Source organism: Theobroma cacao, chromosome 3, assembly GCF_053813885.1.
Source record: "Theobroma cacao isolate CCN51 chromosome 3, ASM5381388v1, whole genome shotgun sequence".
Lineage (NCBI taxonomy): Eukaryota > Viridiplantae > Streptophyta > Magnoliopsida > Malvales > Malvaceae > Theobroma > Theobroma cacao.
The window spans coordinates 40,996,024-41,017,662 of record NC_142641.1 but is presented as its reverse complement, the minus strand read 5'-3'; the positions used below and the strand labels follow the sequence as shown (position 1 = coordinate 41,017,662).

General features: G+C 32.8%; 4 protein-coding genes across 6 annotated transcripts; 2 read left to right on the top strand and 2 right to left on the bottom strand.

Annotated features, from left to right (window-relative positions):
* The first annotated feature begins 5,113 nt into the window (after window positions 1-5,113).
* LOC18605895 (uncharacterized) lies at window positions 5,114-5,674 on the top strand. Its single transcript, XM_018117171.2, has one exon. The coding sequence runs from the start codon at window positions 5,166-5,168 to the stop codon at window positions 5,502-5,504; it is 339 nt and encodes a 112-aa protein (XP_017972660.2). The 5' UTR covers window positions 5,114-5,165; the 3' UTR covers window positions 5,505-5,674.
* Window positions 5,675-7,452: 1,778 nt separating this feature from the next.
* Window positions 7,453-10,572, bottom strand: LOC18605894 (Mitochondrial import inner membrane translocase subunit Tim17/Tim22/Tim23 family protein). The gene is made up of 6 exons (XM_007039190.3): window positions 10,173-10,572; window positions 9,629-9,744; window positions 8,380-8,506; window positions 7,925-8,073; window positions 7,759-7,821; window positions 7,453-7,673 (listed from the first exon to the last, which is right to left on the bottom strand). Exons 1-6 carry the CDS (start codon window positions 10,458-10,460, stop codon window positions 7,634-7,636), a joined length of 783 nt encoding a protein of 260 aa, XP_007039252.2. The 5' UTR covers window positions 10,461-10,572; the 3' UTR covers window positions 7,453-7,633.
* Window positions 10,573-11,592: 1,020 nt separating this feature from the next.
* Window positions 11,593-15,755, top strand: BIN4 (double-stranded DNA binding protein). Its single transcript, XM_007039189.3, has 13 exons — window positions 11,593-11,795; window positions 12,073-12,130; window positions 12,484-12,682; window positions 12,837-12,898; window positions 13,148-13,397; window positions 13,551-13,609; window positions 13,691-13,744; window positions 14,291-14,408; window positions 14,729-14,775; window positions 14,858-14,884; window positions 15,003-15,078; window positions 15,257-15,396; window positions 15,506-15,755. The coding sequence occupies exons 2-13, from the start codon at window positions 12,083-12,085 to the stop codon at window positions 15,608-15,610; spliced, it is 1,185 nt and encodes a 394-aa protein (XP_007039251.3). The 5' UTR covers window positions 11,593-11,795; window positions 12,073-12,082; the 3' UTR covers window positions 15,611-15,755.
* A 2,528-nt stretch (window positions 15,756-18,283) lies between these two features.
* LOC18605891 (cyclic AMP-responsive element-binding protein) lies at window positions 18,284-21,626 on the bottom strand. Of its 3 annotated transcripts, none has more exons than XR_016025239.1 (3): window positions 21,346-21,626; window positions 19,178-21,004; window positions 18,284-19,079 (listed from the first exon to the last, which is right to left on the bottom strand). XR_016025239.1 is itself a non-coding variant. In XM_018117772.2 (2 exons), exon 2 carries the CDS (start codon window positions 20,924-20,926, stop codon window positions 20,486-20,488), a length of 441 nt encoding a protein of 146 aa, XP_017973261.2. In that variant the 5' UTR covers window positions 20,927-21,004; window positions 21,346-21,626; the 3' UTR covers window positions 18,284-20,485. The 3 variants fall into 3 exon arrangements, 1 of the variants encoding a protein (XP_017973261.2); XR_001927173.2 differs by having other exon boundaries at window positions 18,284-19,074; XM_018117772.2 differs by having other exon boundaries at window positions 18,284-21,004.
* Between the last annotated feature and the right edge of the window lie 13 nt (window positions 21,627-21,639).

Below are 21,639 nucleotides of genomic sequence, written 5' to 3'. Positions count from 1 at the left end.
CACAATGAGGAGGAAAATGAAGAAAATAGTCAAGATTGTTTTCGGTAAATTATTTAGTACTAATAAAACTTAATTGAATTTTTTTTCGAGTAAATTATTTTTTGTTAAAAAAAGAGTTAAGTAGATCGAAAGAACTGTGACTGGAAAGACTAGAAAGGATAAAAGGGTTCAAAGAGGATAAGAAAGACGAAGAAAAGGGGCAAAAACATGACGAACACTTAAGAGTTACATTTATTTTCTCAATGATTCTTTCGTGAATTTGAGATAAAGTATGATTCTTTTTTTTTGTAAATGGATGGTCAGAAATTTATCACATATCACATCATTATTGGGCCTCAGTGCCTAACCGCCCCTTCACGAAGAAAAAGAAGCCCCTAGGAGCCGTGGCCCTACCCTCTACTCACTTTCGCATCAAGAAGGTAACCAAACCACAAAATAAAAGGAAAGAATACTAAAATAGGCAAACAATGTAGCCTTTCGTGGACGTCGGAGATCCAGTTACCTAAAGGAACAAATGGACCCACACCCAATTTAAAATTATAGAAAGGTGAGCCAAACTCCAATTCTCCACGTTTAAAGCTCTAACTTTACATTTGATTTGCGAAATAGATAAAAATAAAATATAATTATTATTATTTTATTTGATATTATAAATAAAATAAAGTAAAAATTATTATTATTATTTATTATAATATTTGATTAGTAAAAATAAAATTAGAATAAAAATAAATAGGTGATAAAAATATAAAAATACCTTTGATCATATTAAAATTTATTTTTATAAAAAAATAAAATTATCCTTATTATCATTTAAATACATATTTATCTCAAAAAATAATTATCCATCATAATTATATTTTATTTTAATTACTAAAAATAATTATAATTTACTCACATATTTTTATAAATAGATAATTATTTTAAAATATAATTTAATTATATTATATTATATCCATCATAATCAATTAAATTTGTGTATAAATGTTTATTTTTAGTCAATTTTTCACATATTATGAATCATTTACACTTGTGCTTAGAAAAAATATTGAAGAATAAATATTTGGGAAAAAAATGAAAAAACTAGTAGAAATAAAAAATCATGTTTTTTGATATATTAAATAGATGATTGTCTTTGAAATTAAAAAGATAGTCTTCCATTTTTTTCTAAAAAAAAAGTAAGTTATGTCTTTTGATATATTAAATAGAAAATTATATCTTTGAAAATAAAAAAATGGCCTTCCATTTTTTCCTAAAAAAAATGTAAATTATGTCTTTTAATAAATTAAATACAAATTCATATTATTTTAAAAAAATATAAGAAAATGATTTCTTTGAACCCAGCACGTGGTGCTGAGGAAACATAAATGGTAAAGAGAGAAATAACGTGTCTTTTAATTTAGATAAGCATTCCATATCTGAGAAGAAAATGACAATTTACAAGCATAACTAGTGCATATTAGTATGGAAAGTAATAAATAATAAAAGAGCCTTACAATACTATAAATACATTTTAGATGAAAATATTATTACATATAATCAAAAGATAAGGTATAGTTTACAAAAATATACTGACCTTGAAAGTAATTGATGAATATTCATCCCATTACACTAACTTACAATATGCATAAAACCAATAAAGTCGCTACAATAACATTACCCTTATACAAAGAAAGCAAAAAGTCACAACTTAAATTGGGCTGTTACTCGCCTAAAGGGCACCAGCTTCTACTTAAACTGGGTTTGGATGAAACTGCACAACGTATTCACAACACAATTAAATTAAGGATGCACAATTAAAAACAGTGTCAAGGCTTGACAATGTTGTGTTTAATTCTACAATGGCAAACATCATGGCCATAATCAGTAGCTTGATGATAATTCCAGATTATTGTTCTCATAACAAAAATCTCTAAATAAGCTAGAGCATTGACTTGAAAATTCAATATTAACACTATTTCCAGATTTTGTCTCTATTTTTTTAGATATAACTCTATATTTATTCAAACAAAGCACAAGACCAACCTAAGGCGGTAATTAACCCAATAATAAACCAATTTTACCAAAATCGGTCAAAATTCCCAATTGTTTTCTACCACTAAAACCCCCAATCAACAAAAAAAAAAAATTCAAGACTCAATTTTTTCCCATAAATTCTAACAATTAAGAATCAAAATTCATAAAATTCACACCTCAAATTCACAAGTAAATTAGATCTACTAAATCCCATAATCAACAATAACACTAAAAACCCTTAAATTAAAATTTTGTTGCTAAAAGGATTTGAAGCAAGTACCTGGACTATGGACAGTTGAGAGGGAGGGGAAGAAGGGTGAGAGTGTCTGAGAGAGCAGGGAAGATGGATGGGTGAGAGAGCGACTGAGAGAGAGGGGAAGACGAACGGGTGAGAGAGCAGCTGAGAAAGAGGAGGGTTAGACAGGGGAAGACGAGTTGAGAGAGGAGAAAGAGAAAAAAAATTAGAACTTTTTATATGAGACAAAGTTGTGATTTTGCATATCTATTGAGGGTATTTTAGTCATTAAACATTTTAAACCTATATGGGTCACGGAATAGATAAAACCAAGGGAGGCACGGGTATTACCCATTTCAGACTTAAACCCAAGTTGACATAATTGTTATTCTTTAGGAATTCCTATTCCTCATTCTATTTGACAACCAAACAAGAGAATAAAGTTTGCATGGGAATAAAGGGAAAATAGCATAACTATTATCCATACCAAACGTGCCATAAACCCATTGGTCACTTGTGCCGACGATGGTTGATTATGGAGGAATTAACAAGAAAGGGAAATGTGAATTCAATGTAATAATTAATCGTGATGATTTGATTTTTATTGCAGTAAATGAAGATAATATTATTTAATTATTAAAAAATATTTTAAGGCATTATATAGCAAAATAAGTGTATAAACAATGAAACTAATCAAACTACCCTTCAAATTTCTATACTTATTCATTTTTTTCAATGTAATCTTTATATTTAAAATTAAAATAATTTAATTTATTAATTTTAAAAATTATTTTAATTTAGTCTATTTTTTTAACAGCATCTAATTTTACCTTTAAAAAAATAACATCAGTATTGATATCAGTGTTAACATAACACATTTTGATAATGTAGCATGTCATGTGACATCGACATGCAATGTCATGTGGTACTAATATATTGACGTGTCAGCATCATGTGACAAATAAAAAATTTTTCATAATTTTTTTGTGTCACATCATAAGGATTAAATTGAATAAAAATATATAGTACATAGATTAAATTTAATAAAATTGAGATGTTGAGAAACTAAATTGAAAAAAATATTTAAAAAATATAAATCTTTAAGTGAATGATAGATATATTTATTAATATGCTAAATATTTAAGTATAAAGGATTTATGATGTTAAAAATATATATAAATATTTTCTTACTTAATTATTTGATTATAAAATATATACATTAATTTATTTTTTTTTACAAAAATTAAGTTTAAATTCTCTTTCTATAAAAAAATTTCAAAAAAAAATTATATCTAAAGTCAAATTTAGATAAATAACTTACATTATATTGAAACAAAATAATATAAATTGACTAAATAAATTTGTTATTCTTCTATTTATAGTAGTATAAAAATTTGAAATTTATTTGACTTAATTTTTAACTTAAGCTGAACTCAAATCAGCAAAATAGGTTTATTTAGTTATAACTTTCACAATTTATAAATATTTATTATTTTAAAATTATTCAACTTTTACCCAATTTACTTTTTATTTAAATTTATTGAAAATTTTGTATAAAACGATTTTATTTAAGTTCAAATACCACAATCAAATTATGCTAAATTTAAATTTACATTATTAATTTGGATCTATAAAAAATTTATAAATACAAAATAAAATTATACAAATATTTAAAATTATATTTAACTCTATCAACTATAAATGTAATATTTAATACATGAGATTTTAACCTAAAAAATATAACTTTAAATATTAAACAAAACAAAAACATAAAAAATAAATAAAAAATTGAAATGGTGGGATAGCTCAAATTCTATGGTTGTAATAAGAGACTTGTCATATCCAAATTAAGCAAGTTAGAACCAAAAATTATTTTTATAATCATCAATAACTCCATATCTCAATTTTTTATTATTTTAAAAGAAAAAACTAAATCAACCTAGTTTGCTAATTTGAGTTTAATTCAAGTTAAAAGCTAAATCAAATAAATTTTAAATTTTTGTACTATTTTAAATTAAAAAAATTATTTATTTTTTATATTATTTTTTTAACATAATGCAAGTTATTCATCTAAATTTGATTTTAGGTATGAAATTTTTTTCAAAATTTTTTTATAAAAGAAAATTTCAAACTTAATTTTTACAAAAAAGATAAATTAATATACATATTATAAAATTAAATAATCAAATATTTATATATTTTTAAATACGATAAAATTTTTACACTTAAATATTTGATTTAAATCTATTTAAAGATTTGTATTTTCATTTTTGTTTCAATTTAGTCATTTAGCATTTCATTTTTGTTTAAGTTAGTCTTTATATTATATATTTTTGTTCAATTTAATTCTTATGACATAACATAAAAAAAAATTTTTGAAAAATTTTTATATGCCACGTGACACTAATATATCATCATATTAGTGTCACATGACATTGTCATGTCATCAAATCGATACCATATGACATGCTACAGTCAAAATATGTCACATCAATATTGATATTATTATTTTAATAATAAAATTAAATAGCATTAAAGAAAGAGATTAAATTAAAATAACTTATAAAAATAATAAATTAAATTATTTTAATTTTAAGTCATAAATTAAATTAAATTAAATATAAAAATACATAAATATAGGGATATGATGGATATTTTGGCTCAACGAAACCGGTGATTATTACCTTCTTCTAGACTATTTACTGCAAAAAGAGTTGAAAATGTGAAGGGTGAAAAGTTTTGCAACATAGAGCAAAGCAAATACGTAAGCAGTACTCGGAAAAAGGGCCCGTAGCAGATACATTGAACCTGGACATTTTTGTTATTACTTACAAGTTTCGTCTATAAAAAGAGACCACTTCCCATTGGTTCATCAATAACTACCATTTTTCTCCGGCAATCAAAGAAGAAACAGAGCATGGCTCCAACAAAGGCTGTAGCGGATCCCAAATCCATAGCTAAGAAGGAAGAGGAAGAAGATTTGAGGAAGAGAAACAAGGAGTTGGAGAGAGAACTGAAGCAGAGCAGGGAAAGAGAGGAGGGGATGAGAAAGCAGTTAACAGAGGCATGGGAGAGGCTGAAGGTGGTTGAGGAGGCTGAGGAGAGGCTATGCTCCCAGCTGGGAGAGCTAGAGGCAGAGTCCGTTAATGAGGCCCGTGCTTACAACGCCCGTATCCTCTCCCTCATGGACCAGCTTTCCAAGGCTAACCTTGTCGTCAACAACCACCCCTCCCCTACACCCCTCTCCATTCTTTGATCTATGTTTTTTTCTTCTTTTTCCAATTGCTTTATAGTGAATATATTTGGCTTCTGCTTTTGTCTGATGTTTTATATTGTAACAAAAGCGTGAGGCATCTGAATCCGTTTGTGTATGAATGAAACCGTATACATATTTGGTTAAGGAGAGCTGAATCAGCTTTCTCACAATACAGTATATCCATTTGTTTCAGTTTACGTTAATGTTGCAACTTAACAATCCGTCGCAGTGAACTAGTTTTGTCTAATTTTCTTCTTGTTTTCGGTTTTTTTTTTTTTGTTAAAGTCAGGGAGAAAGATATAAGTCTAACCCTTGACTCCGTAAGGGGGCTATGAACCATTGAATTTGATGGCAGAGTCGTTGATTATGAAATGTCTCTTTCAAAGACCGTTCTAAATCCAAGCATTTGACATAGAGCTAGAGAAAAGTCAATAGTCAAATAAAATTATGCAAATTAGCGCTGCATGTTTGTGAAATGCATTTCAAAGACTTGCAATCCTTTTTCACTAAAGAGGGCAACTTTAGGTTATAAATACAAGCAAGAGTTTCCTTTCACTAATTTCCTTGTGCGCTGAGGTTGAAAAACAATACCAAGAGAAGCTTGTTAATCTGGTACCGGTACAGATAATTGGACAAATTATCTAATTATAATTATAATACAAGACTATTACTTAATTACTATAAATAAATAATTATATATATATCATTAATCTTTGTAATATACACAATTTAGATTATAATTTAAAAACTTGGAAAAATTGAAAATGTCATTTTCAATTAACACGTGGAAAATAAACTTGTACAAATTTGATAGCATTTCATTTTGATATCTAAAAGAATTGAAACTGTTATCTAGCAACAAGTTTTTAAATCTCACGAGTCACAATTAACTATCTCTATATTTTTATTCAATGACATATTTTTTATAGCTACATTTATAAATGCAGAACTCGAACTGATAACACCAAACCTGTTAAATAATAGTAGTAACTATCATAAATGATTTTTAATATCTTGGTAAGTAATCTTTGAAGGTATCCAAAATTTGAAACTATGCTACGCCTATGGTTATGTATGCTTATATGTTCATAGTCATCTCTCTAGTTTTTGGAGTTCATGTCTCTGTAGATTTTTTTATGGTAGTTGAATCTTAACACTTAAGCCCATTCAACGGATAAGGACTTTTCCCTTTGGTGGATGTCATGTGACTTTTTTTGATTGGAATTTTTCATCTTGCAATTATTAGTTAGCTACAGGAAAGGATTTTCGACAAAAACGGCTAAGCAAAGGCCGGGATGATGGTTACCGTTCGCTTAAGAATGGAACATCTTTGTACGTTTCCGAAACACCATGGCCCTGAAAGTGTCCATCAAAAGGCTTTTATTTATGCTGGGCCCTTACCGTTTCGGCTACTAGTCGCTTTTCATTTCGGAAAAGAACTTCAATTATTGTGAAGTCCCTCCCGTTCGGATATTTATTTCACCATCCCACCACAACCGTAGGTATCAATTCTATTACCATTTACTAAATTTTCATCCGAACACGGCGGGTTGCATCATTCCACCGTCATTACTACCCATTCGAAGTCCAACACCCATCCGAACAGAGTCACATCTGGTTAATTTGCTTGGCTTTTGAGCTCTGGGTTAAAATTATTATCAAACTTCACAAGTTCACAGCACCTGGACACAATTGATCATCCGATCATATAATTCATAACACAAGCAAATCCTTGGTCCAGTTCCAGGAACTCAAACAGCCTACATTCCAGGTACAGGAGTCAGAAGACCGTATACCTCAGTTGTAAACGCTAAACCCACACTTGAAGTGCTATCTTATTGATTATCACATTAAATTTAGCACGCATTAGCAGCACACTTATTGGTTATAGCAGCAACCTTATCCATGTTAAACTTAGAAATCATTAATGATTTGGTTAGAAAAAGCAGAGAGGCAAATACCAAAATTACTGCATTTAAGCTCATGAGTCTAGCATCTTCATCCGAGGTTTAATATAACAACAACTGAAACTACTTGAAAAATTAAAGCTACAGCAAACTGTTTAAAGAATTCTAAACAAGCATGCTTATCGAAATTTGATGTTAAGGACATCAGAGACAAAATGGAATTCACCCACGGCTTCCTAGCTTCTCTCTCAATTCTGGGTCCCTGAAGACAAATATTTAACCAGAAGGTGAGATAGAATCCAATTGTCAAGGGCAATAATTACCATACATTGAAGATTCAGTCAAACCTCTGAATATGATCAAGAATAAGGAGCCTGGGCCCAGGGGGTATTTTCACATCTCTAAGAGCACTGAAACACATCATGACAATTAAAAGGCCATTAGGATTTATTTACACATTTCACAAAATATTATTTAGAAAGTTAAATGAAGATTAAAAATCCAATTGCTTGCCTATCAGTGAGCAAAGGCAATGTGCTATCTGTTAACAAGCCTTTCTTGAAATTCTTCTCATAGTTCTGGAGGCCAAGACTATTTAACATGGATCTTGTTCTGGAATAGTACGGATCCTCAGCAGGAGGTTGAGAAAACTTTTTCCCTAACTGATTATAAAAAATAAGGCCGTTAGATATAAGACTACAGTCTAAAGGCCAGTACAGCACTATTTCAAAGCAGTGCCCATTCAGAATATTCAACTACCAAAAGGGGAAATTTACTTGAGAAGCACATGGATATATGACACTTCCAATATAAATTGATTCCAAAAGTTTATCAACCATTTATCCCATCACCTCTTTTTTTGTTTATGCATGCTCTATCATGTTCACAACCTGCTGATCAGTTAACAACCAGAAATGGACTGAAGATAAAATAGTGATCTCAGAGACCCTAACTAGATAATAAATCACCTGGAAAAGCCCGCCTTGAACAAGTGCAAAAAAAAGTCCAGAACTGACTGCATTTGCAGCCTGATTTGGGCCACCTATGCCACTCACCAATGAAAACATGGCCCCAGAACCAAAAGCTGCAACCATGCTGCAATAATACAAAGTTATCTTAAACAACAGTGTAAACCTAAGGTATAATTTAAACCATATAAAAATCAATGAGTTCTACAGTTCTTTATTCAAACAACAAGCTTAGTCAATTATACATTATTCAGATTACCACACACAAATATCCAAGAACGCTCTCCATAAATGATGTTGCAATTGTAATTTATGAAGGGAGAGTGGGGCACAGAAAGCAAATTTTCCCCTAGGAGAACAGGACAAAACATGGGGGGAGAGGTGGAATCTAGAAGAGCAAGTGGAAGAAGATAAAACTACTGTGCAGTTCATTGACAAAACTACCTCCAAGTTTCTATATCGATAGTCAAATAAGCTAGTTCAAAACTGACAAGGTCTTAAAAAATTGTTATCCCATCTGTTACTCAAAATAATATATAAATAAGTTAATCACCTTCTAACTGAAACAGTTAAAATATTTTCAGACTTATTTCTATTTGTCAGATGCATACAACCTAAATAATATCAGGACCATGATCTCCAATTAGCCTGACACAGCCTATTTTACCAGATTAGCCACAAACAGAAATCAAGTTGGTTCCTAGAAGGCAACAGGTTAGAGTCCATGACAAACCAGAGGGGTACATGAGACTTCATCCTTTCCCAAATGCTATGTTGATGAATCTAACTGCGCTACTTTTTGATGAAAGCAAAAGAGAACATTCCTTTCTAACTAACCAAATTCAAAAAAGGCCAAAACAGATATACTACCATAACATCTCCATGGTCTAGAACAACATTGACCAGAACATTTGTAAACTTAAGATTAATTTAGCCCGAAAAGAATGACATTGAGACTCTTTCTCTGCATCTCAACAGGGATCTCATTGAGATTCAGTACATGACTGAGGACAAAATCAGAATAATAAAATAAGAAATAATGATGAAAAACAATCTTGGTCTGTGTCTTCAGAAACAAGTCCATCAATAGCATTATCTGTTCGTATCTTTTATGAGTTTATTGAGCATATTGCAGCATATGTTAGTATGTTGTATTCTGATTGAACTCTGACTAGTAGCAATATCCCCTAGCCATAAAAACAACAGAAAGAAAATAATGAAGATAAAAAACTGTGATAGAAAGGTCCACCTAGATTGGACATCCTCCTTGCCTCTCAATCTTCTCATAACACAAGATATGCCAGCATTGACACCCGTCATCACTGCAAAATTTCGAGCTTGTACTAAGGGACCTCCTGATAGAGCCTGTAATCAATGTCAACATCTTTCACTTATCAATAAAAATCCATTTATCATTGATTAATTGAATGCTATTTACAAAACCCTTCAATATCAAAAACTAAGGCTTTAGTAACAGGTAACAAAAAACTCAATTAGCATGTACTGCATATGAAGAGATCCTCCTTAAAATCACATAAACAGCATTAACACATTAAGTTACACAGGAAGCACACAACAAACATAAAAACCCTGACTTTGAGCCTTTACCCGAAATTAAAAACGACAGATTGGAGTAAAAGAAACTGAAAAAAGGAGGATTGGAAACCGTGTTGTTGGTTAAGTTACAGAGAAACCTATTAAGAAGGAATATTATTTTTTTGAGATATGGCAATTATAGTTCTGAAAATATCAAGGTTGTAGACTAAAAATGAAAGAGAGAAATAGGGCGAGACCTGGGCTTGCTGGAGAGAAGCCATCGCTTGAGGATTGAGGGAAGACTGAGGAGTTGGAAGAGAGGAGGAGATATCGTTGGTGAGGGTACCCATGAAAGCCCCGATAGCAGCACCCTGAGCCGCGCTGGTGCCGGTAACCACAGCCGCCTCGACTGGCATGGACTGCTTGGCTAGCCATGTCCTGAACCCGTTCTCTACTTCCTTGAACTTGGCTTGCAATTGTTCCAGAGGGTTTTGCTGCGGCATCAACCTGGGCACCATCAACCCTTGCTCTTTGCCTCGCTCCATTTCGTCAGAATTTTTGTATAATTCGATTGACTGCCGAAAGGAAGAGGCTTTGGAAATTGTAATGTGGGTGCTCGGTGTTGCTGGAGATGGATAATATGTTTGGTACAGCCATCCTATTTTTGGTTTTGGTTTTGGTTTTGTTCTCATTCTCGAAATGGGCTTTTACCCAAACCTCTTCCAGGCAATTAATTGCGGTCTCTCTCATTTTATGCTTGATGCCATACCAAATAAGAGCCCATAGCTGGACCAGAAAGTTTATGGCAGTTTGAATAATGTGTCTGTCAATGTTAGAATTAATTTCAAGGTAATACTAGTAGTTCCAAATTATGTGCAAATTTATGGAAATACTACTATTTACTACCAATTGATTTGATTGAATAAAAAAATTGATAAATTTAACTTAAATTTTGCTAACAAGGGCCTTTAGAACAATCTTTAAGATTAGTTAAATTATTATTTGTTGATAATTAATGTGATCATTTCAATGCTTTAAAAGAAGATGAAAATGGTTTCTGGTTAGTTGGGTTTATATATAAAATAGGAATTTTATTTTCTTTGGTAGCAGAACTATGGGCTTTATATCAAGGGTTAGAAATATGTTGGAATCGAGGTTATAGAATGATATTAGTAGAATCTGACTCTTTGCTGGTGTTTCAGAAAATTTCAACAGAAATTTCTAACTTTGACTTTTATACTAATTTACTGTAAAGAATCAAAGATTTGTTACAAAGAAGTTGGGATTGCTTTTGGAACTCATGTATATCGTGAAGCCAATTAGTGTATAGATTAGATGGCAAGTTGGCAACACACCATGATAATATTTTAAACTTACATGTTTGTGATAGGTCCCCATCTAGTATTCTTACTATTTTATTTGGAGATATGTTTGGTATTATTTGACCAAGGATGATGTAATTTTTTAATTTAAGTTAATATATTTTCTTTATAAAAAAAATATTTACTAAATACGATTACATTAAAAATGTACCATTAAAGCACTTATAGCCAAAAATCTATTCAAATTACCAAAAATATGTATTGGTCAAAACTTTTTAGATAAAGAAAAACACTAGACCTACATGGCTTGGCTTCACCCGGCCCAAATAGCATCACTGGGGAAAAACCAAAAGAACTCCATCAACCATAGTCCATCCGGCTAGTGCCCACCGGTGAAGCCCTAACCGCTCCACCCTGATTGCTTCTCTCAACTCTCAAACCAAATCCCACGCACTGACTCACTCAGCTGATTCTTTAGGGGGTTGGGCCTCGCCCCTTACTTGTCTTGCTCTTTCCCTCTTCTTCTGCTGCTCACTCCCATCACTTGCATTTTATCTGGTACTTGACTCTTCCCGTCTTCTTTCATATTTAGTTTTATTTTCTTTGATCTACGCCCGGCACCGTTAACGTTTCCGTTGACTTATGTGAATCTTGCTACCTTTTGTTTACTTAAACAGCTCATGAACTGAAAATGCAAACATTTTCTACCTTAAGGAGAGCCTTTTAGGGTTTCTCTGCTAACATTTCCATTGATTTATTTGACTCTCGCTACCTTTTATTTTTCTGCTCCTTTCTGGGCTTAAATGTCGACATCATAAATTTGTATAATCTAAAGTCAGGGAAGAATGAGTAGCTCCAGGGAAAATTCTCCAGATTGGCTGCGTTCTTTTCAGGTATCTTAACCCTGCTTTCTTTAGCTTCTGTTATTGTTGTTACGTGAACTTCGCCGATTGCTGTCCTTGCTTCCTTTTCATTCCAAAGAAGTTCTTTTAGGTTAATTAATTACGTGCTTTACTTGGTAATTTCTTAAAAAATGCTTTTACTTGAGAGCTATTTGCTTGACAGTCTTCACTATATTTCCCCCCACATTTTTTTTTCGCAATTCAATTTGTTGCTAAAATTCAAAGGTTAATCAAATTGTTCTATTTCAACCTTTTGATTTGTAAGCCATATGGTAGTTAGTTTACTCTTGCTTGCACCTTTACATTGTTCTCTTACTGACCCTGAGAATCTACTTTGTTTTCAGGCGCCAACTTCTACGCTGACATTATCTTCGGATTCCAATTCTTCACCAAACTGTAGCCCGCTTAGGGAGTATAAAACTGATGATGAAGAAAACTTTCTACACAGTTCATCTACATGGGAAAAGGGCAAAAGAAACAACAATAAAGTACATGAAACTCCTTCGAAAAAGAAGAAAATAGATGTCTTGAAAAGTTCAGAAGGTAAAACAGAGTGATGTTCCAATGAAATCTTAAAACAGAGTAACTTCTGATTATGAGTGTTTCTTTCCCCCTTTAGAGTTGTTATGTATATATTTATTTAATTTGACTTTGTTCTTTACAACTGGTGCACTATGAGCTTTTAGCAATGATACAGGACATAGGGATGATGCGAAGGCTGCTAAGGGAGAAATATCCAATAAACACTTGGGATCTCATGTAAGAAACTTCACATTGCCTTGGGATTACCTAATTCGGGGTTCTTCTTTATTATAGCCTTTCATGGTCTATCAGAAAAGTCATCAAACTTAAAAATTGATTTGGACTTCTTTTTAGAATTTATTAAAACAAAGATAAATTTTGTTTTGGAAATGAATCATATCCTCATGGAACAGAACCATCTTTCATTCATTTAACAGTATGATCAACATTAATGTAAAATTTACTCCATACATCTATGTTGAACAGGCAGCAAATAGTTCAATTTGGACTTTATCATCAGATTCTGAGTCTTCTCCGGGTCATTCTCCTAAAAGGAAGGAGAAAATATCTCTATCTCAAGAGAGTGGAGAGGCCAATGATCCAGTTCTGACTGGCAGAGGGGGCGAGTCTCCACGAAAGAAGACTTCTAAAGGAAAATCTCCGAAAAAGGGGTTAAAAGTGGGTGGCCAGACTCCTGAAATGGAGAATAATGTGAATGATGATGGAAAGATAACAGGTATGATACTGGATTTATAAATGTAAAATTTGCTCTTAACTTTCTTGTATTTGGTTTGGATAGCTTAAAAACATTCATATAGCTGATGCAAAGGCTATTTATGTGATAAAGCTACCTAAGTTGCTTCACAAGCGATTTCTGATTGCGATACAGAAAATGATGATAATATCGCGGCTGCTGAGGAGGCATCTGAAAAGCACATTGAGCCTCATGTAAGAATGTTGGCAACAACTGTGATGGTTTCTTCTCTATCCTCTAGCTCACCAAATTTTTCGACAATCTATAATGTGTAGGTTTCTACCTCAAGATTGCCTTTGGTGCTGTCTGAGAAAATTCAGCGTTCAAAGGTAGGGAACATTTTGTCATAGTTATAGCTCTTTACATCTAGCTTCCCTAGAGAATTGGCTGTGAGTTTCAAAAAGGATGGTCTTGGCAATGTCAACCACTTCAGTTTCTTGAAAGTGTTTTGAAGTTTTACCTTATATTGTACAGGAAATCGATTAAGGAAGATTTAATTACTAGGAGGATAATCAGCAGTAATCTAAAATTTGTTGATTTGCTTACTTTTTAAGTCAGTAGAACTCTGCAAACAACCTGGGAAAACCAAGAAACCAATCTTAATTAGTATATTTGGTTTGTCTACTTTCGGACTTTTAAGGATTTGGTTTCATTTCCTTTTATTGTAACTGAAAATCTAAAACCTTTTAGTTTGGTTTGGTTTTTTTTTATATGTGAGAAAAAATAACAGGCCTCAAGCAAACCAAATATATTTTATGTTATGGAGATCTTAAATCTTATAGAATTAACATAATGAGGTTTGGGCATGTGATGTGATTACGTTTGTGTGCATTCAAAAGAAGCCAGTCTAACAAGAGGCTTTGTGGTTTTTGCAGGCACTTGTTGAGTGTGAAGGGGATTCCATAGATTTGAGTGGTGATGTGGGGGCTGTTGGACGAATAGTAATTTCAGATACTGCATCTGAAAATCATGAAATGTTCTTAGACTTAAAAGGCATGTTTTGATCCAATGCACTGCTTAGGTTAAGATGATATATCTGTTTGTTGTTATGTTTGAACTTTTAAATAATCATCTCTAACTGGTTCGTAAGATAATGACACCTTGTTTTTTAAAAGAATACATATATGCATATGTACCCAAGTAACTTGGACTTGTTCAGTACTAAAATTCAGTAAGTTACTGGGTATTTCTGTTAAACTTTATCTGTTTTTACATTCTTCTACTTAAATCTTGGATGTATACTCTAGTTCCACTTTAAAAACCTTATCTTTCTCAATCTCTCATGACTGGTTCTACATGGCTTATTTTCTCAGGAACCATTTACAAAACAACAATAGTGCCTTCCAGAACATTTTGCATTGTGCGTAAACTCTGTCTTGCATTTTCTCACTGGACATTTGTGAATCTATTGATGTTGTTAACACCGATTTTTCATTGTACAGGTTGGCTTTGGTCAGTCTGAGGCAAAGGTTTGTCCTAGTACTTTACCTTTGATATTATTTTGGTCAGTCAGCTGCTTGATACTTTCTAAAACATCGCTGTTAAATTTCCTCATCGCTCCCTGTAAATTGCATATTCTATTGTCAGATTGAGGCTATCATGAATGACTTCATTCAGCTTAAATCACAATCGAATGTTTGCGAAGCAGAAACCATGGTTGAAGGTAACCTTATTTTCGCTATTTATTTATTCATTTGTGGAAAAAAGGGGAAGGGATATGGGGTTGAGGGCAACTGGCAAGAATGTGCTTATATCTAATGTAGATAATGATTCATACTTTGACGTATTTACTTCCATAAAAATTTTCCCTTCCTTGATATTTGATCATCTTGCATTAATAGGTACACTAGATGGCTTCTCATTTGATTCTGAAGACGAAATTGACAAGATGCCTAAGACTATTCCCCATCAAACTGATCAAAATGAGGGCACTGATGGACAAATGAACGGGAAAGCCAAAGGAAAAGCAGACAAAACATCTGTATGCATTTGGATCACCTTCACTAAAGTGTATCTTTGTTGAATAGAAAAAATTCCTGCCTTTATTGCAAGAATATCTGTATATTTATCTAAGGTATGTCTTGATGCAGACGGCATCACGGAAGAGAGGTAAAACTGCCGGAGGAAAGCCACAGCCGCCCAAAAAAGCAGGAAAGAAAACTGTCGTTTCAAAAAAACCCAAGACCAGAAAATGAGAGACGAAACCAATGTTCAAAAACTTGTTGTATATGCAGCCAATTACAGACATTTGGTATAAATTCCTTGGCTTGAGTAAGAGCAGAAAATGCTTTTTCTTTTTCATTTTTTTATGACAAAAGGTGGGTCTTTTTTTCTTGTGCATCATGCTCTTGGTTTCTTTATTTTGTAAGCATATTTCACAGTTACTAATTATGAATTGCCATCAATTGTAAAACGTAATATATGCTACTGTACCCTTGCCTCGGTAGCATTGGATGAAAACCGGCAAAATTACCTATGCTTTGTTGAGAAATATTTGAGCTATTTTCTCAGTGTTTTTGGCAGAAGCACCTCATTGCAGATAAATTCAGCATGCCTAAATAAAAAATAGTGAATTAGGAGAAAGATTGGCATTAGCAGGAGAGAACCGGAAGAGGTAAGGGTGAGTAAAATCAAATCAAATTAATTATCTACTCAAATTAAATGCGATTTGGATAAAACGATTTAATTTAATTAGTCTATGGAATCAATTGATTTAAAATGTTTGGTTCAATTGGTTTTTTGATCGGTTTTTGATTTTAAAATTTTTAGATCAATCTACTCAAAAAATTAAATTAATTTTTTATATATATTAAAAAGAATCGTTAAAAAATTTAATTAATAAAATATTTAAAATATATTAATTTTTTATATATACGTATACAAATCATAATCATAATAATTTAATTTTATTTTTATTTATTTATTTATTTATAAATCTGTATTAATATGAAATTATAAATTATTTATTTTAAAAAATATAATTTATATATTAATATTATAATAGATGAGAGTAAATATCATATATATTAATATGTTATAATTATTATATTTTAGTAATGTTTTGTAATATAAAATGTTATGAATAATATATAATAGTATAAATATTATATATATATATATTTAATTTATGCATAAGTATTTATATAATTTATAATAAACTTTATTTATATGATTACATTTAATAATCTTATTAATCATCATTATAGTTTTTATAACATATTGTTTATAATTAGTTATTATTTATACAAATTTTGATATAAAACATTATATCATATAAGTTGTACCATTAATTTCATATATATGTAATAAAATAATATTATATATATATATATTTAATTTATACATAAATATTACTGTAATTTATAATAAATATTATTTATATGATTACACTTAAAATTTTGTTAGTTATCATTTTAATTTTATAACATATTGTTTATAATTAGTTATTATTTATACAAAGTTTGATATAAAACTTAAAATATTATAAGATATAAATTGTGTCATTAATTTCATATATATAATAAAGTAATATATTATATTCATATTTATATATATTTAATTTATACATAATTTATATATTTTATATAAATGAAGTTTTTAAATTTTAATATTATAATTTGTAAAAAAACAGTGATAAAATTTTGATCTATTGATACAAAACAAATCGATCAAACTAATTTTATATTTGATCGATTTTGATTAATTTTTTTAAAATATTTGATTTATTTGATTTTTAAATATAACAAATCAAACTATTTATTTGCTCACCCTTGATAAGAGGATATTTGATGAAAAATCATCTCCACAACCTAGGTCTTGCTGGCATCTCCACTGGATCGAGGGTGAATGCGCTCACATAACGCTAATTGCCAACAATGAAAAGCAAAAACTGTTTTCAGAGCATGAAATCAAACCTGCGAGCGTTATTGCAGACGAAGCCTTGGATGTGAAGTGCCTGTAAGCCCATCGACAAAGCCCGCTTGGGAATAGTTGAGTACTGAAAAATTACTGAATAGAAGGAGATGGATTGTCCATGTGGTTGGGTATGCAAATTCGTCACTGCAGCAGCAATCCAGCCCAAATGCTTCCATCACATGCAATCTTTTATCGCTGTGTGTTGTCCACTCTCCTCTTCCTCGGCCCCATCTCCCAACCGCCGCTTAAATTGGGGTACGTAAAAAGAAGAGAAAACGTGCAAAAGCACAAAAAGAAGAAAAAGAAAGTATTCGGCTTTCACACACACACACACACACGTGTGTGTGTGTATATATATATATATATATATATATAATATACACACGACATCTAAGGTGGTGACATCGCAAAGTTTGTGCCAAAACACGTGCCAAGGGTTGTCTCGAAGAAAAGAAAGATTCAGGTGGAGTGCGATCTCACGGCCATGATGCTCTACAGCGTTTCCCCGCAATCACCACCTTTAACAAGACCCAAATCCGGACTTCACAAAACTCCAGAAAGAACAAGCCATCCCAAAAGCCCAAATGCAGTTGAAAGTTGAAACTTGTTTTGGATTAGGCATCTTGGTTGAGAACAGTTTCAAGTATCCTTCGGCACTTTTTATAGTGTATAAACCAGAACCTAAACAAACAACTTCGGAAGGAGGCGTGGTTCAGAAACCTTTGACACAAGTGTTCTGTAATAATTTTATTTCATTTTGTTTGTTTCAGTGGAAGAGGTGGCAGTTGCTATCCTACCATATCGTGTGCTGACTGTTGCTTGGTACGATCAGAATGCAGGAAGTAGAGCAAGGGATGAACAATGGAAGCAAGACGAAGACATCAGAGAATTCCTTCTCCTAAAGAGGCTCGCACGGAGACAGGCTCCAAATACGATGCCAATATATCAATAACTTCTCCCAATTAAAGTTTCCCTTGATGAAAAATGAGAATAACATAACTGTATAGATCGATCACATAACAAATGTTATATCAGCACAAACCTAAAATTACTGGCACAATTACTACTTTTCCAGGGCTGTAAGTCACAAATATGGACAGCAGAAGAAAATGGAAAGAAAAGAGAAGGGCTTGTTACAATGAGCTAAGAAATCAACAGCAAAACAGGAGATTGACTTTTTGTGCTATGTATAAGAATTCAAGGAACACTGCTTCACAATAGTATTAAGTATACAGACAGCTAACAGGCTGGGGCTGCTGCAGCATCCGAGTGAAACAAGATTGGATGAGCGTTGTCTTGGCAGGAGTTGCATTTAACAAACTTGAACGTTTCAGGACAGCACAGCTTATAACATCCTTGTTCTGCGGCTCACCAACCAGCACCTGATCCACACCAGCTAAAACTCAGCAACAATCCATGTGATGGGCTAGATGTGACTCTTACCAGAAATGCTTTGCTAGCCCTGCCAATATGCCAGGACAACAGAAAAGCTTTGATGTTTCAAGTCCGATACAACCCCTGAAAATTTCCCAGCTGCACAGCTCAGCCACCAAATCCTGAACCACTTCACCAGCTAAACTCAGCGCTAATGCCAACATTTCTTAGCAAATTTTGTTTTCCCTGCAATTCAACATAGACAGGACACGGGAGCATTCTGATAAGCACAAACTGATTCTCAACAAATCCACAAATGGTCATCTCACTTCTTCATTGGTTCCAAATAAAGACCAAACATTTTGAGCAGCTGATCTAGTAGAACAAGGCAAGCAATATGTTATTTCATTCTCAGCATAGGGATGACAGCAAGCAGGTTAACCAAGCAATGGAATGGTAAGCTGATCGATCACCTTGCTTCATACTCCATTTTAATTTGGCAAACCAGGTTCTGACCTCAAAGTCAAAATGTACCTATATTATTCAGAAAGCCAACAGCAGTAACACGTGTTCATGAGCAGCCAAGCAGAAGACACCATTGGTTTCTTCTACCGACCAAAGCTGCAAGAACATGGCAACTAATAAACATTAGCATGTAGCAATTCTTCCACGTGCAAAACTCGACAGCACACCTTTACCCGTGGCACTAGCCATTGGTTCTACGTTGTTGCCTTCTGCTGATAACAATAAGATATTTGCCTTGAGTAAGATTGAACCACCTTGCATTCCATAGGGGCAATCCCTCCAAAGGCCAGACTGCTTATAGCAGGCAGGAAGCATAACATGGAACCTATTTCATCAGCAGTAACAGGCATTGTTTTGACATCCAACATAAGCAATGACATAATTACCTGCACAGAAATGATTAGAACAAGTAGTCAGAAAATTAAATTCACAAAGCCTAAAATGGAAAGTTTTCATTCACTATTGCAAAAGCATATTTAAACTCTCCTGAATTGCACACTTTCAACCCCTGCAAAATCAGCATACACTTCAGGATCTCATATAACAAATTAACCAAGAAAAGAAACAAAAGAATACACTAGAACATATAGAACACATGACAATAGCCATGTCATTCCTATTCAACCTGCATTAAACTAGTCAAATCATAAATGAGTTCTAGAATCACAACATAATATAACGACAAACTATGAAAATAAATACAATGTTTATAAAATGAAGAACTACAAATGAATCAGTACAACCACAATAATTCAACGCTAGTTTAACATCAACTATTGGGCCATACATCCACAAATACGAAAGCTGAATTAAATAATTACAAAAAGGTGCAAAATTAACAATTAGAATAAACATAAGTAACCAAGATACTGCTAAATGAAAAACATAACAATTCCAACTCCTATTAAGAACCTAGAAGTACCCTGTAGCTGTCAAAGTTGATAAACCTGATTAGAGAAGAGTTAGAAAGAAACTGAATGAAATTCAAGTTTCAAAATGAAGCTAGTCGAAGAGCTATATAGCATAAAGATAAGAAATAAAGTGTTTTTTTCCTACAGGCAGGTAGAACGCCAATGGGTCCACCATCATCAGATCACCAACATTAAGTCTATTATCCATTGATCCATATTTCTCCCATGAGAAGAAGCAAAATGGAATAAGTTTCAACGGAACACGATAAGTGAAACAAGATAAAGGAGTCTTTGAGGTTAATAATACGATACTATATATATAGATAATCTAAATTCTAATCTAATCTAGCTCATATCCATGCCATCTCCAACTTGGCTGCAGATCGGACTAACAGCAGAGAAAGATCTCTCGAAAGGAGAAGGATGAAACTGCGCATCGCGTCTGCGCTTAAAACCACAGCTATCAGAGGGTGGGGAATTGTCAGCATCAAACTTCCTCCTGACGCCTCTGACCGCCTGTTCCTCAGCTGTCGTAAGGGGGAAGACCTGGCCGCTTGCCCGGCAAAGGGAACTATGGTTATCATACAAAATTCTCTGGTTACAATTCTTGTCACAGATGTGTGTGATTCCTGTTAGTTTGCAGCGATACATGTTGCCACAAACATGTTCATTTTGACATTTCCAATCGCATTTGTGAACAGGCATAGGGTCATCACGGCCCAGAATAGTAGACAAATAAATAACATTTGCAGGGGCAGCAGCCATGGTTTTGCCGTATACCTCCATTGCCTTTGAGACCAAAAAAAGTCTTTTCACGATTGAAAAATCCCACAGCTCCCAACCGTGTAATACTCAAACGTTCTTCTGCAGAGCCCAACAGAATATCAAACAATTGGTCAAACTTTTGATACACTTTGGCGGGGTCTCTTGCTAGCTATAACCACTAGTATTTTGATCAAATCCAATACTACAAAAAGTAGACTTGTATTTAACCAAAATTACAAAAACGACCCTACCCATCTAGAGATCAAAGAGGTTAAAAGCATCGAGCCATAACCGTTGAACCCATCACATAAAAACCAAAATACACGCCCAAATGCAAACGGATCTGGAAAATGGGCAAAAAATTGTCCATTCTCCATTAATAAAAAGAGCACAAAACTTGGAAGGAAACAATTGCAAGAGAAGGAAGTAACGAAACTAACCTGGCGCCGGAACAGTGAAAGCAACAAACGGGAACCCCAAAAGAAAGAAAGAAACAAAAAAAGAAACAAGCGCTCTGTCTTGACGAAGAAGCGGCAGTAACCAAAAGGGCAAAGAGAAAAATGGGAAAACCCAAAGAAGGGTAGGGAGTATTTATAGAAAAAAAACGGGGATGAGTAGGAGAAGTTAGGGCCGAAGGGTGGGGGTTGGGGGGTTGACGCGGGGCGCCCTAAGTAAACAAAAAAAAGGTCACTAATGTGTGAAACGAAAGCATTTTGGACAGGAGTAGACGCACG

Excerpts from the sequence above, each read along its gene's own strand:
- LOC18605895 (XM_018117171.2), top strand. The coding sequence starts at position 5,166 with ATGGCTCCAACAAAGGCTGTAGCGGATCCCAAATCCATAGCTAAGAAG.
- LOC18605894 (XM_007039190.3), bottom strand. The coding sequence starts at position 10,460 with ATGGAGCGAGGCAAAGAGCAAGGGTTGATGGTGCCCAGGTTGATGCCG. Across the intron at positions 8,507-9,628 it reads AAGGAGGATGTCCAATCTAG|CATGGTTGCAGCTTTTGGTT; the intron begins GTGGACCTTTCT and ends GTATTATTGCAG. Across the intron at positions 8,074-8,379 it reads TTCAAGGCGGGCTTTTCCAG|TTAGGGAAAAAGTTTTCTCA; the intron begins GTGATTTATTAT and ends TTTTATAATCAG.
- BIN4 (XM_007039189.3), top strand. The coding sequence starts at position 12,083 with ATGAGTAGCTCCAGGGAAAATTCTCCAGATTGGCTGCGTTCTTTTCAG. Across the intron at positions 14,409-14,728 it reads AATGTTCTTAGACTTAAAAG|GAACCATTTACAAAACAACA; the intron begins GCATGTTTTGAT and ends TTATTTTCTCAG. Across the intron at positions 15,397-15,505 it reads GAAAAGCAGACAAAACATCT|ACGGCATCACGGAAGAGAGG; the intron begins GTATGCATTTGG and ends GTCTTGATGCAG.
- LOC18605891 (XM_018117772.2), bottom strand. The coding sequence starts at position 20,926 with ATGGAGGTATACGGCAAAACCATGGCTGCTGCCCCTGCAAATGTTATT.